The following is a 16911-nucleotide window of genomic DNA, read 5'->3' on the forward strand; positions in this document are numbered from 1 at the left end:
ATTTACTCACATATACAAAGAATTGAAACAATTTTGATGAGACCAGCAGGTGGTTCACAGCTTGGATAAAATGGTTCAACACTGTATATACCAAAACTAAGAGCAATAACAGCAAATAAGGCAGGCTTAAGTACCAATACAGACACCCAGGCAAAGAGATAAGCAGGAATGGGTGCTAACCATTTTGGAAGACATTTGAACGCTTCTGCCAGATAGGAGTATTCTGCTCCTGATTTGACGATCATTGTGCCTAGCTCTGCATAAGATAAAGCTCCTAAAATAGAGAAGAAAACTATGAATATCAATAGAACAAATCCCCAAATTCCCTTTGATGATGCCTTAATTACTTAAATAAATCACTTTCAATCAAAAAAAAAAGGCTGCAAATACAAAAAAATCCAAATTGATTCATTAAAAGGTAGTTTTCACTGCAGATGATCCTAGATGGTAAAAAATTAGCGATGGTGTCTCTACTTGCCCTAAATGATAGAAAAACAAATTAGAAAATCATTATCTTGCCATTCATTCATACTCATTCCAACCATCATATATACAAAAATACCCTTTAAACCCATGTGCAGCCCAAATACCTGGTACACAATAGACTTAATAGAATTGTTGTCAGCTTTTCATTTTCATATCTCCAGTACTGTCAAACAAGTTGAACTGGACAAATACTTACAAATGGCTGCTGCAGCCAATAACTTTTTGATTAGCTCTGGGGGTCCACAGCCATCAAAAATAGGTTCAAAAACATATTCTGCAAATGCCAAGCAAATGACGGCCACGGTTGATGGTTTCAGAACAATGACCGATGTCCAAGAGTACATGTAGGCAGGAATAGGACCCATAGCTTCAAACAGGTATGCAAATTCTGCCCCGGACTTTGTAATAAGAGTTCCAAGTTCAGCATAGCTCAAGGCACCTGTAGGTCAAAATATAACAAAAACACTTTTCCAAACAGTACTTAATTGCTGACTATGGTCATGCCATGATCTTCCAGAGATCTTGTAATATACCATAACGTGATTAGGGCTGGGTAAAATGGTCGAAATAATCGATTATCGTTGCTAAGAATTTATAATTTCGATTATCGATTATCAAATGTCATAATCAATTATATGTCAAAAGTTACATTTTCTGAACCTGTTAACAAGTAGTAATCTCTTCCACATAGCTTCTCTTCAGAAAATAACATACCCACAATAAACTATAATAACCGATCAAAGCAAGAATATACTTCTATGACGCAAAAATAAGCCTTGAAATTAAGACATTTGGTACGTTTTCAATTTAGTATTTACAGGGTTTCTTAATTAAATTATTTCGAATATTGATCGATAGTCTGCCATTGATAATCGATCTCAATTTTGTAATTGATAGTATTTGACACCCAGCCCTTAATGTGACTAGTTGTTGATCAAAAGAAAAACAACAAACCATTGATTAAATTTTTACAAAATTCAAATAGCCTGAGATTCATATTAAAATAACTTTTACTATTGTCAATTTAACAGACAAATATATCTTACAGCTGAAAACAAAAAACACTGTTATGACTTGGTGCTCATTAAGTTCTTGTCAGACGCATATGATGGACATGGTTTAAAAAACACATGACATTTGAATTTGTATCACAAGATCACAGGGATCAAATGAAATTGAATTTCACAGGACACAGGATTGTATGATGGTTGGTTGTGGACAAAAAGTTCAGTAAAAACAGGTGTGATTTCAGAGAGATTTTTCTGGAAACTATGTTTGAGACAACAAACTTCATTGTATATACAGGTCAACTAATGAAGGTTTCATCTTACCAAATAAGGAGATAAGTCCACACCCTAACCACACAATCAGACTGAGACCAATAGATCCTGTACCATCCAGTACTCCCTTAGGAGATATAAAAATTCCAGATCCTGAAAAAATCAACAGAAATGATGTCAGAGATCGATTTGCTTCAGAACCACCAAAAACACAATTTCTAGTAATAGCTTTAGAGGTGGTCGGAAGCACAGTCAGTTAGTGATGGAAACCTTACATGACATCATTTGCTTGGTTATGTATACCAATAGTGGTCACTGGTTTTTATCTTGGTTGGTGTGTAAATAGACCTTGGTAACCTTGTCAAATTTGCTCATTATTCAAATCGAAGCTGTAAATGGGTACCAATAATCTGAGAAAGATCATTGCCAAGAGTTTTGACCAAGGTCCAGCTTGTGGAAAGGGGCTTTAAAGCTTAATATTGTAAAAAAAAAATGGTTGTTCCCTTCTTTCTTTGGAAAAAGATAAATATTAGGGCTGTAACTATTCTTGAAGTTGCAAATCAACACACTATACGATACTTATCCAACGATTTATTGCAATAATTATCGCGATTCATTTATTAGAGCAGGAAAAAGAAAAAATAGTAGAAATTGGTATATTTCTAACAAGTTTGTCACTATTAAGTAATTGAGAATGTTTAGAAGTAAGGAAAAAAAATCACGAATTTTTGCAAATTATTCTGGGAAAATGAAAACATGACACAATTTCTTATTTGTTATTAAAGGGGGCTAAGAATTTATTGTGCTGATACATTGTGATTATTTTTATCCAACGCAAAGCATCGATAAGAAGAACAGAATCCCGGTTCATTGATTCATCCTTGCAGCCCTAATAATTATATCTTAACCTGTATTTGACAGATTCGTATTGAAAGTTCTTAACAAGATGGAAAAAATTATATTCAGAAAAATTAGAATTATGGGAATAACTTACCTATCATAGTTCCAACAATAAGAGCTATCCCACTCACTAATCCCACCCTTTTCTTTAAAGCAACTTTTTCTTCTTGGATTACCACATCACCATTATGGAATCCATTCGATTTAATGGTATCACCATTATTATTTGAGTTTGGCCCGCGATATCGGGCATCTTCTGAACTGTCAGCCATGGCTGCTGAAAAGAAATGAGTTCACAATGTAGGACTTGCATATCATATCATAACATTGCATCTTTATGCAGGGATGTCTGGACTGAGGGGTTAGACCCGTAGACAGCCCCGTTGATAGGGTGGTGTCCGTGGAGGCTTGGCCCCAGCGAAATCTTCTTCAATCCACCAGAGATAAATTCATTTACAGTGTCATTGTACAAAATCCAAAAGATATAGATTTTGATAGTTTTTGGCAACTCAAAATTGTCAGAAATGAGTTCTCTGGGTCTGTAATTCTTCAAATTCTCTGAGTACTAAATCTGAGCTCCAGCACCAATTCATTCTTGGCGATGGGGCTGCCAGCAGATGTTGTAAATACTTTTTCAAAAAAAAAAATTTTCTAAATCTGATTAGAAATTGTAGTATAGTGTGGTACAACCCAGTGTGGAATAGGGGTTTGGGTCCTTGAAAAATATAGTTTGTCTACAATTAAAGGATCTTATGCCTCTTTTACAAATTCTCAATGTAAAGTCTTAAAATGATTTTATTTCAATATCATGCAGCAGAGCGATAGTATGATCAATGAGCTAAGCCATGATCACACACGTTGTAGTGATTTAAAGATAGATAGTTCAAGGCTATTTAATGTCAGAGATAACAAGACTCAAAATAATTGCTATGGGTAATAAAATTAGGAGAAAAATTTACTTGTGACAAGTCTCTAATTAGACACCCAAATCTTGACAATTTAACAGTAAAGATAGGGTTAGGATTAATTAATAACAGACTCATATTACAATGTTAATTATAAAATTAATCAGGTATTCACTTGTGATCACATACATTTCTAATATTCATTAAATTATAACCAGATTCTTCAAAGTGATCTTCCTGACATTGAAGTAGATTACATTTTATTACAAACTCTCATCTTATATCTTTTGATTTTGATTGCATTATGTCATCTAATAATGAACCCTATTGACTGTTATCCTTTCTTAAATCTTTGATTTTGATTGCATTATGTCATCTAATAATGAACCCTATTGACTGTTATCCTTTCTTAAATCTTTGATTTTGATTGCATTATGTCATATAATATATACCCTTATTTTTATCCCTTCTTCAACTCTTTTGATTTTGATATTGTAAAGATGTCTCCTTATCCCTCTCAAAGATCTTTTAAAAATTCTGTTCTTTAAACAATTAGTACAAAAAGATCAGATACCATGACATTAAGTAAACAAGTAAAATTCCCTAAGTAAAGAAATCAAAAAAACTTACAAAAATATTTTCCAACCTTTTAAAAAGATCTTATGAAAACAACCGAAATAAAGCTAGGATGAATGTAATATTATGTACAATGAATTGGAAACAATGGTGTCTGTATCCCATCCCATTCAATATCATCACTTGAATTACACCATATACTAAAACACACCTCAATAACCTTGTATATCTCCATTGTTATTTCTATTGACACCAGGATACAACTTATGACTTGTTACTTTAAAGAGTAAATACTATACTACTAATTGTTCTACATCTATCATTACTTGATCATATTTTGTAAACCACTATTAAGTGAAATGATATTAGCTTACTGAAGGTCTTAGTTTAATTTTTGGTTGATAACTGAACTTCTGAATAGCATTTTCTCCACTATTTTAGCTTTATTTAGTAAACTTAACATTTAAACATCATTTTCAGGCCAAATTATGCGTCATTTTTAGTCAAAGTTATGTTTAATTTTCAGTCCTAAAAGATGTTTCATTTTCAGTCCAAGTTATGTTTAATTTTCGGGCTAAGTTATGTTCAATTTTCAGTCCAGGTTATGCTTAATTTTCAGTTCAAGTTATGTTTAATTTTTAGTCCAAGTTAAGTTTAATTTCAGTCCAAGTTATATTTAATTTTCAGTGTAAGTTATATTTAATTTTCAGTCTAAGTTATCTTTCATTTTCAGTCCAAGTTATGTTCAATTTTCAGTCCAAGTTATGTTCAATTTTCAGTCCAAGTTATGTTTAATTTTCAGTCCAAGTTATGTTTAATTTTCGGTCCAAGTTATGTTTAATTTTCAGTCCAAGTTATGGAAAATGAGTTTATATTTAAAGTTTCTGTGAGAGCTCCTGTCTAACTTCCCAAAGTTACAAAAATGCTTTAAGACATTTAAGGACAATGCATACAATTTCTATAATACACAAACTTTGGTGACGATGTAGGCCTTATATAACTGAATCATAACAGATGAGATACATGGTGTCGTTTATAAATCTTAGAAAAAGTTTCATATTTTCGTACAAAAAGCACCAAAAGCATCTACAGAATACAAATCCACAAATATAAATAATGCACAAAAATTATTTGTGTAAATATGCTGCATTAATGCATGCCCTTTCAGTTAGCCTTGAAAAGTTTGGCCTTGTATTTCTATTTCAATACTAATTTCTTATCAGAAAATATAACATAACTTTTACAAACCTGTTTTGTCAAAAATATCCTAAAAATAAACTTGACTTCAAAGTGGTATGGAGCACAAACAAATAGCAGTGAGTAAATAGTTCAAAGCAACCTTCCTTCAAAAACTTATTCAAAACTTAAAGATTTCAACCATGCTTGGGTCCATTCAGAGTTCAAGCCCATATAAGCCAGTGTGTGTGTCATGATATGAGCTCTCTACTCTCCTGACCTAGGTATATTTTCTGGTTCACTGGTCATCAAGTAAAGCTATTGTAATGAGAAGATGTGACGGAGACACCATTCAGTATTTAGAAATATTTGAATAAGAAATGGGACTTGAACATGCTTTCAGCGTATTTTGTGTTTCATATACATGTACATGCATTTGTATTTTGGTTTATTTTTTACGCCACGAATCTTGCTTTAAAGGCTATGGTTCACCATTTTCAGGGGTTGATTTGGGTCTTGAAGGAAGTCTTCAGAAGTACTAGAAATGCATGAAAATCACATAATTCCTTCAAAAAATTTTATAAGCTTCTATGTATTCTTTATCAGCTTCTATTTCTGTTTCTGAGATTAAGATAGGGTTGGTCAATTGAACAGCAAACTTGTCCTTTTAAGGCACAAAATTTTTAGAGGATACAACATCAATTATGCCATATATTCTTCTAAGATAATCGGTAGGATAAATCTTATCGGTTTATATTTTATAATTACTCTGTATATCGAATCTTCAAAAGTTTCATAGAATGGTTTTAGTAGTCACCAAAAACTGATTTATCTCAAGGACCTTAATTAATCAAAATAATAAGTAGGTCAAAGTAAACATGTAGGTCACTATTTGACCACACCATTCATCAGTAACGTGATCTGAAGCCACAGGTGAATTGTTCAGATACCCACACCTTTGAATTAATTTGTTGTAGCCTGAAGTTAATTTAACATCTGTCTGTTTTTGACAGTAATCATTTATCTCTCTTAATAATCATAATTTCTTGTTATGATAAGAGTAATCAAAATCATTTGTGGCTGGAAGTCCAAATATTTTTTTGAAATCTTTCAATGAAATGATTGGGGTTGCCATGAAACAGTCCTTTCAGATAACTAACCAACTCACTAGTTTAAGCTATTCCATCGTCTTAGCAGACTAGAAACGAACTCATTCTTAGATATGCAACAGTCCAAGCATATGACAAACCAACTCATTAAAGTAACTCAAGTAAAGCCATAAAGTACTACAAAGTGTTCCGATCTTGGTCTTGACCTTGACGCGATATAATCAAAAAAGATTTATGATTTACACTACTACAAATTTTAGCGTTCAGAAAACAGTTCTATAATAGTTGTGTAAACAAGTGCATTTTAATGTAACTCTCCACAAAGGAGGTAATTAAACACTTCCTGATAACCTGGATGAAGACAAAAGTAATTCATCCGGCAGCCATTTCATCTGCTCGCAGAAACTGTGGAAAGGGCAAAAGGGCAAGACGAATGCGCAGCAAGGAATGTTTTCTGAATGGATAACGTTAAAACTACTCTGGTCTGTTAGATTGCAGACTGTTCAGAGACCATTTCCCCTCGGTTGTCTCAAATTGGAACAGTTCTCTGAACGCCCGACTGATTACACTACAAATTTTTCATCCATTCTAACAGATAGTTTTCATTTATAATGTAAATGAGGCTTATGCTATTGCCCTGCCCTAGAGCAGATGACAAACCAACCCTCTAACAACTAAGCTATTCCACAATCCCAGTATATGACAAATTAACTCCAACCCTCCAACTGTTTTTCGCAGACAAAACTCTTTTAAAGAAAAGTAGGGAAAAGGTATAATTTGATAAATAAGAAACAAATGTATTATCACATTTATGAATCCGTCTGCAAAAAAAACACCATAATTTGGATTTACTTCCCTTTGTATGCGTTCAAATTCATGCACAAACAATACCCGAAAAAAAATAAACAGATCTTATATGTTGTTACTGTTTATAATCTTGAATTTGAGTGTATGCTACTGAATACAGCATGTATGGATGATGACATGATTGGATGAAAAACAAAACATCTAAACTTACCTTTATTTTGAGAATTGAAGAGTTTGGTTGAAGATGTGATTGTATCTTTCATGCTAGACTAAACACCACTTATATTTTAATCTTAAAACACACAATCACCCTGAAAAATATAAATTAATAAAACATTAATTGACTACTGTCTATATTTTGGTAGTGAGGTGCACTGTACATATTCTTTAAGTGCTTAGCAACCGAAAAGTCAAGTTATCTTTTCAGTGAAAATTGAAATGGCATAGCGATAACTTCTGGACTAGTTTTGAAGTTTTTGTGACAGTACTTTAAAGTGCCCTATCACCATGGAGATCAGGTCATAGGTTTTGAAATGAACTCTCATGCAACTGACTTGTGAGTTGCGTTCTTCTAGGCCTATTATTTACAACAATACTCAACAGGTAATCGCTATGGTGTGAGAGCACCTTTTATATAAATAGAAAAACATTTTTTCTTTAAGCTAAGATTCCATATACGCGTCATGCAGATCTGTCATGCGTTAAAAATCCAAATGGTTGGTTTAAGAGGGTATGATTCCATATATGCAGAAGTGGTATCCGTCAAATGGTCTCCGCCATGCGTCAAAAAAAAATCACCGAGTGTAGCGATTTTTGATGCACCCGGACGCCTTTCCGCATGGAGAACTCCCAAATGTGACGCATTTGATGGGGATTCCCTGTCTTTTTTATGCAGCAAAGCATCCATCTGTCTAGAAGTCTGTGCGTCAAATGAAAGGTAACGCATACGTTTAACGCACATATGGAATCATATTGACGCATGACGGATCAGCAAGGGCCATTTATGTCCACATGACGCATCCGCATGACGCTTATATGGAATCTTAGCTTTACTCAGAATTGAACACGTAGACTATCTAAAAAAAAACATTAATGTTCGAATAGTGTTAAACCCACACAATCAATGTGATGATATTGGTCTAAAAATAAAAAAAACTTTTTATTAATGTATTATTACTGCAGGCAAACCAGGAGTCAATTTCTTATTTTGAAAGACACCATAGCCAGCTTAAATGATGTTTAATTTCCATCCATTAAATTAATTGAGAGAGAAAATGGCAAATATGCAAGACATTATCACACTATTATTTTGATACAAGAACAGTTCAGTTTAAAAAATTTCGACAGTTGTTCTTATTTGAGACTAATGAACTTGACTCTTGAAATTTAACATAAACCAAATAAAATAAACTGGCCAAATTTTTCAAATCTAATTTATATTCTGATGACTGATGAAAGGAAATGACACTTGACGATAAAAAAATATTCTTTTCTTTATCTTAATCTTTTAAGTCTCAATTTTCAGGCTTGGCAGTTTGCCAGATGCCAACACCTATAGAGACAATCAATATTTCTTATCAATGAACAATTCTTTGGCACCATTCCAAACTACAAGACACACATTTATCAATGGAATAAAGTCAAATGATGCAGGAAGTTGCTGATAAGAATCTCGACTGGTTATCAAAATGTAATCATGATTTTTGTCTTGATATTTTTTCAAATGGAAGTAATTATCACATATCATATTCAACAGATTTTCTAATAATGTTTCAGCTTAAAATAACTAATCCTTCAATAAATATTCATTAAGTGATGAGGAGAAGTAACAAGTTACTATTGAAAAGTAACAAGTTACTATTGAAAAGTAAAAAAGTTACTGTTGAAAAGTTATGAGTTACTACTGAAAAGTACAAAGTTACTACTGAAAGGTAACAAGTTACTATTGAAAAGTAACAAGTTACTATTGAAAAGAAACGAGTTGTAACTTAAGTAGCAAGTTAGTGTTGAAAAGTAATGAGTTGCTATTAAAAAGTAACAAGTTACTATTGAAAAGTAACAAGTTACTATTGAAAAGTAAAAAAGTTACTGTTGAAAGGTAACAAATTACTATTGAAAAGTTACTACTGAAGAATAACAAGTTCCTATTGAAAAATAACTATATTGAAAAGTTACTATAAATTGGCAGTGGTGTTAATCTTGGAGTGATTATCTTTGACAATGCAAATCTCTCATTCCTTCTGTATATAGTTGTATTTTGATGATGATGTTGTACTTTGATAACAACTGTATGTTGTTCATTTTTAATATTCATTGCATGTTGTTGTATTTTGATGATTATTGAATATAGTTGTAGTTTGATGATCATTGTATATAGTTGTATTTTGATAATGTTGTATTTTGATGATAATTGTATGTTGTGTATTATATATCAATAATGATATATTGTTGTATTTTGATCATATCACCAGTTGTTGTAATCCAATCATTGTGTGTTTTACTTTGATGTTAATTGTATAAGCTTATAGTTGTATTTTGATGATAATTGAATATAGTTTTATTTTGATAATGTTGTATTTTGATGTATTTGATGATAATTGTATGTTGTATATTATGTTAATAATTGTATGTTATTTTGATTTTAACTGTATATTGTTGTATTGTGACAATTGAATGTTGTTATATTTTGATCTTAGTATATTATTGTACATCGTATCATATGTTGTAGTAATTTATTAATAGTCTATTGTTGTAATTTGTTCATAATATGATATCTTGTTTATATTAATTATATTAATTAATGTTTGTTGATCTGATTACATACATTAAATAATCATTGGAACTTGGTTTTATTACAATGTCACACAAAAAGATAGTGTTTTGAAAACATCAGAGTAACATTTTTTTCACTACACAAATGAAATTTAATGAAACTCGACATTTTCCAAATGCCACTCTTCTCTTCATTTGGGGGTGTGAAATCAGATCAATTGATCTATTCTAGACGATCTTGTATAAAATCACTTTAACTCTCTAAGAAATGAGATTGAACTCAATTACTGGCAGACGTAACAGTTTGGTACTATTGGTTATTTTTAAATTCTCCCTACTATATATCGGCTGAAGTCAATATGATGAGAATTTGTTTATTCTGGAAACAATTTGAATAGAACAAGACTTAATGTTAAATCAATATTGTAAAAGAGAAAATATATTATCCAATTGGTAATGGTGCCAAAACATTTAGAAATCTACAAAAATTTAATGGAAAGAATTTGAAGATGTGTCAACAGCTGTGTCTAATGAATGGAAATGAAATTGAATGTCTTATTACACCCCATACCTTTCCAATATTATTCATACTTTGATACCACCTTCCTGATATTATTCATACTTTGATACCACCTTTCCAATATTATTCATACTTTGATACCACCTTCCTGATATTATTCATACTTTGATACCACCTTTCTGATATTATTCATACTTTAATATCTCTCTGATATTTATCATACTTTGATACCACCTTTCTGATATTATTCATATTTTAATACCTCTCTGATATTGTTCATACTTTGATACCACCTTTCTGATATTATTCATACTTTGATACCACCTTTCTGATATTATTCATACTTTAATACCTCTCTGATATTGTTCATACTTTGAAACCACCTTTCTAACATTATTAATACTTTGATAAGGAAACAGTTGGTACTTGAAATAAAACGAGTTATAAGTGTTGACAAGATAGAGCTGTACTGTAACGTGCCTTTCAATATCTCGTCATTAACACGTTTTATACCTTGCCAAATTCTTTATAAACTTCTCCAAATTTCTTTGATTATCAAATATAACTTAATCATACTAGAGATAATTATATAAAGACCAATTAATGTAATCATTATTACTTAAAGGTGACATCCCAGAAAAAAATACTGAATATCTGATATCAATAAAAATTAGTATCTATAAAATGAATGAATATAACGCTGGAAATGTCCCTCAATGTTTTTTAAGTAGGCTTATACAAAAGTTAAAGAAAAATAATGATTAAGCCAGATTAAAATGCATTTTGTTAAGTTTCAGGTATAATCCAGGCTACAGAACAGAGTTATTGTGAGGAAAAAATGGATATGAATATAACACATTATGACAGCATATTAGCTGGTATTAAATTTCTTGGAAACGAAGACAAATAGATATTAACTGTTTAAGAATAGGGTTAAGAATATACATATGGTCATCAGAGATGATACATGTATGTAATATAACATAATAACAAAATAAAGGTGAAATAATGATTTGTTATCTTTGATATTTTATATGCAACTGATTTGACATTCCATTTAGAACAGATTGTATCTACCCAACCTTTCAAGGTTAACCTACAATAAGAAATACTGCAAAGAATGTTTTACATATTTTTTGAGAGAAAAATGGGAAGCCAGGTTGAATTGCAGGAAAAAAAAGTGTCAGTGAATAGAGACAAGTGGTTCTTGTGAGTCATTTAGTCTGCAGCTTGAAGTAGTGGTACTTATATTGAAGAGTCCAGATTAAGCATATCCTAATTTATTTATGCACATGTGTGCAGGTACATCATGTATAATTGTCATCATGTTCCCTGTAAGAGTGGTCTTCTTTTGAGGATTTACGTGGGAACATGCTGATAACTAGATATATACATGATGTACTGTACAGGAAACATGCTGACAAAAATGAATGTCTAACATTTATTTAAAAAAAACACCTTTGCCGTTAAGAACAGGATCATAAACAACCTTTTGAAGGTCAAAAGAAAAGTCACCTCAACCCTTATTTTCTAGATTATCTTAACACTGCCCCAATGATTCAATACTTCCGTTAGTATTATAAATACCTCCCAAAGTCTGTTTACTTTTGGCTATTTAAACAATTATACATGGTTGCACAATCTCTGCTGGTGTCAAAATGAATGTAAATATAGCCAGTTTTCAGCTAGTATTATTTAACATACCAATTAATACAGTACCAATAATTCCACATATAATAATAATAATCTATTTCTATTTCCAAGAAATAGAGAAATTTTTGTGTTCCAACTTCATAAAAACAAGAATTGTAAATTTATGGGATTTTGTTAATATTGTTAAAAGTAATTAGTAAAATTTATGTAAAAATTATAGTTTTGTATTAAGAAAGGCTTTGTGAAACTATTGTAAATACTTTTGACATTGCTGCAATAAAAGGGGAGTGTGTTCCAACTTCATAAAAACAGCAATTGTATGGACTTAAAGTAAATTTTTTTCCAGTATTTTTTGTTAATTGTGAAGTAACTTTAATAATGAGTTAAAAGTCTTGTCTTTAAAGTAAATGTAATGTTACACTGCTACTTTCAGTGTTAAATTAAAAAAAAAAAAACAAATTTGACGGCTGCATTAAAAGAGGTGTGTGTTCCAACTTCATGAAAACAGTAATTGTATGAACTAAAGAAAAAATGTTTCCCAGTGTTCAACAATTAATGGTTTTGTGTTAAAATTGTGAAGTAACTTGTAACTTTTATGTTAATTTGTAGCCTTGTGTTGTAAAAGCAAGAAAATAGAATTCCTTTGTAAACCTGCGTCAGCCTCATTCCTGATGCTTCCATAGAAACACCATTAAAACTAATGGCCCAAGTTGCCAGTCTGTCTGAATACGGTGCTTATATTGCAGAAACATCATTGATATTCAAATTCATTTCCATGCAGAAAACATATAACACATCAATTTACAAATCTGTGCAAAAACTGTTCCGTCAAGAATTACCATGGCAATTAGCCAGAAGCAGACGGAATGTTTTACCTCCTTATTCTTGCATCATAGATATACCTGAGACAAAAATACCACATTCTAATCTATTCTCACTCTTGTTTTAATGGTAAATGATTTAACACAATACGTATAAATAGAAACATTGAAATCTCAGTCAGAATTTAAAGATCTTGATCTGAAATGTGTTCTTTTGACTAAAAACTTTCAACACCAGAGATGGCGTACCCCCAGCACAAGTAAGAGACATAATAATAATATACCTAACAGCTCTGCTCTACCACCAACATCAGTAAGAGATACATATACCTGAATCGCTGTAAGTGTAAAGGCTTAATCAAGTAATAGTATGATGCAAGTTTTTCAGGCAAAAATCTCAAGACTAGGCTCGAAATTCACGCAATCTCAGATAGGATGTAAACCTGGCTCCGCCACTGCTGTCGTGTGATCTTGAGTAAGTCATTTCCTTCATTATTTCAGTCCTTGTCAATGGCTTTAGACTTTGTAAACTGGTAAAAGAGATCTCTGGACTCTTTCTTAAAATGGATGTCTGTATAGTCCTGTATAAAGGTTACAAATTGTGAAACCCTTTTCTTAAAAAAACAGCTTAAGATCGAACTTAGTTTCTTAATGAATAAATAATATATAATTTAGAATCCTACCTAATTTGACTCATGTATTAAGAATTTGATTGTCTTTGTGAAAGGGGCCCAGAAATCCGCACCTTTAGCGATTACCTAGAATAAACAATGAAATATGATACTGGTACTTGTATTTGAAGGTAACTCAAATTCATTGTTAAATTAGCAATTTGACTCTGTCATTATTATATTGTACTTTAGATTAGGCCAAACAAAATCTTAGCTTTGGTTTACAAATTTTGGTAATAAAAAAATATTAAGAATGTTGCCTGAATTTAGAGCTTTTAGTTTGTAGGCGCAGCTTTGCACTTATATAATATGATATTTTAGTTTTTAACAGTTAAGAATATTACTTGCATTCCTTTTCTTGCTCAAAGGTATCACAGAATGCTGAGTTTTGGTTTAACAGACAGTACCTACAGTTGTGGGTTAATTAACCTGCTTGACTAACAACATTTATATCAACATTATGACTTGCAATGCAGCAGTGTGCAGTGAGGGAAATTTCCCCCAAAGCCATGAGAAGAAATTAAATGAATGTAGTTTTACATCCTACTTTTCTGCACCATGTCAGCTAATGAAGATGGGCAATGCCATGCAGGGTGCAACTTTACGTGCACAGCCTGTAGCACACGAGGCTTTTTACATATCATCCCCTCTTACCTCCATCACTAACGGGGAAACCAGGATGAAAAATCTAAGGGAATTATCTTGACCTATGCCAGGAATGAATCTTGGACCTTCAGGTTAGCATGCAAGTGTCTTAACTCACTCCCAAAGCCATGCTAAGAGTAAACCATCAAACCATACTCAGTACAATCTTTCAAATGGCCTTATTCATCATTCCATTACCATTTCAGCTACGAGTTAAATTTTTCTTGCTAAGAATTTTGATTAATGTTACATCTCTAGAGAAGATTCTTTGAGAAATAGAAATTTTTAACCAAATTTCCTTTTAACAGAAGCTGGTGCTCAAGTAATTTTTGAGATAATCTTTTAAGAGCTAATCAATAGGAGATATGAGATTAACCCCTTTTACTTCCGAATACTTTTTGAGAAAATTGACATTTTGTGATACCTTTCCTCTACAGCATGTAACTCAAGAAGAAATGGGGTTTAGACAGTTAGTACCATTGAATCAAATCTTCAGTGATATTTGCATGTTACCATGGAAATATTCACATTTGGCTAATAGTCATATCTTGGCGACAATGTGACAATTGATCAACTTGAAATTCAATGAAATTCAATGAAATTCAATGAAATGAATGGAGTTTTACGTCCTACTTTTCTGCACCTTTGCCAGGACAGCGGCATTAGCCTGCTCTTTTTCGATTTCCAACTGTTGAGGGATCTTTAACGTGCCTGTAGCGCACAGGGCCTCGGTTTATTGCCCAATCCGAACGACTATGTCCATGTCAGCCCCACTTACCTTCATCACTGACAGGAGGAAACCGGGTTGAAATTCAATGACACCATGAGCAAATGACATCATAAAAAGATCTAATTGACATTGCCAAATGTAATTAAATTTCGTGTGTTCATGATTTTCTGTAGATCAAAGATACATTTTTTTCTGTTTTATGTCTTTATATTCATAGTTTCATTTTATTTCAAAGTTGCATTACTAGAGTAAAAGACCGAAATGCCAACATGGAGATTAAGAGGTTAAGAAATATGTCTGTGACATCATTAGTATTTTGTAGTAATGTAATTTGCCTTCAATCAAACCAATCCTGTATTAAGTCAAATCACAAAGATTATTATGTTGTTCATTCATTTCTGTAACAAAAACTGACAGCTGACTTGTTTCCTCATATGAAATGAATGTCATTTCTCACGTACACCATTTTCGCTAAATTGATTAAACGCTCATAAATATACTAATAAAAAGTGTGCAGCGAATGCAGTCATATCAAGCTACAGGAAATGATTAAAGGGACATGTTCACAGTCATCCGTTTGACCAGAAACGGGATTTTTTTAGCTAAGCTGATCAGTAATAGTGTTTACAGCTCACCGTCAAAATTTGAGTCTTCAAATCCATATTTGTCCAGAATTATCCACTTTTGAATGTTAAGATGACGACTCTCGAATTTAAGATACTCTGTGATATAAGCCTAATAGAAAAGACATATAATATAGAGATAGTGAGTAAAATTCCTTATTTGAAGTATTTTTAAAGGAATTATGTAATTTTTGTACATTTATAGTACTCCTGGAGACCAAGACTACAATCAACCCAAAATGGCACAACTCCATGTGTGTCCAGAATTATCCGTGTTCGAAAGTTAAAACGACGACTCGTCTTTTGATAGACTCAGCCATGTAAATGTATAGAAAAGATATATATGGAAATATAAATTGAAATGTCTAGTTTGGGGTATTTTTGAAGTATGAAGTATGTGATTTTCGTACATTTCTAGTACTTCTGAAGACTATACTATATATTCAACTAACAAATCAACCCCCAAAAATGAAGAAATTATGCCTTTAAGTAAGCTTGAATACATAAAATCATAACTACATTATGTCACATTTTGATATAAGCTTATTGATTTGAATTTAATACTTGTTGAATAAATACAATATGTATGACTTGAGTGGCAATTCTTGTTCTGGATTGATTACCATACTTTGGCTCTCATAATTCGAATTTTCTCCTTTATTTTTCTCATTCCTGTTCAACAAGCTTCCTTGCATTGTTAATAAGTCTGTGCCATCCAATACGATTAATTTAATGAAATTTCCTAACCAAAACAAGAGGAATTCACCAACAACAAGATGCCAGTTCTGACATAAATCGATTGTGCATAAGTATATCGATATTTAGACCCCACCTCCCCCTTTAAAGGAAAGTATTTTAAACTAATATACATACACATGTATTAACACCTGCCTGTTATATAGTCATTACCTGGTTATTGAACTGACTATTGAATTATTATTGCAAAATGTTAGCATTCTTTCAATAACATAACATGGCCCACTTGGAATATAGCCCAATTTTTTTTATAGTCAATGAGTATACCAGTATAGTTGCACTATAACTAATGTTCCCCTGTCTGGTTCATAATCATGTTTCTTTGCTTGGTACATAATCATGTTTCTCTGCCTGGTGTATAATAATGATTCTAAATCATGTTTCTCTGTCTGGTGTATAATAATGATTCTATATCATGTTTCTCTGCCTGGTGTATAATAATGATTCTAAATCATGTTTCTCTGTCTGGTGTATAATAATG

General features: G+C 31.9%; 1 protein-coding gene across 1 annotated transcript in view; it reads right to left on the reverse strand.

Annotated features, from left to right (window-relative positions):
• The window catches only part of LOTGIDRAFT_234854 (hypothetical protein), a 38380-nt gene that overhangs the window by 10640 nt on the left and 10829 nt on the right, over positions 1 to 16911 (reverse strand). The window contains exons 3-6 of the mRNA XM_009063202.1: positions 7451 to 7550; positions 2761 to 2943; positions 1818 to 1919; positions 683 to 925 (exon numbers count right to left, since the gene is read on the reverse strand). Coding sequence (XP_009061450.1) covers positions 683 to 925; positions 1818 to 1919; positions 2761 to 2943; positions 7451 to 7502 — 580 coding nt within the window. The 5' untranslated portion in view covers positions 7503 to 7550. The remainder of the gene's footprint in view (positions 1 to 682; positions 926 to 1817; positions 1920 to 2760; positions 2944 to 7450; positions 7551 to 16911) is intronic.

This window comes from Lottia gigantea, assembly GCF_000327385.1.
Source record: "Lottia gigantea unplaced genomic scaffold LOTGIsca_56, whole genome shotgun sequence".
NCBI classification, from domain to species: Eukaryota; Metazoa; Mollusca; class Gastropoda; family Lottiidae; genus Lottia; species Lottia gigantea.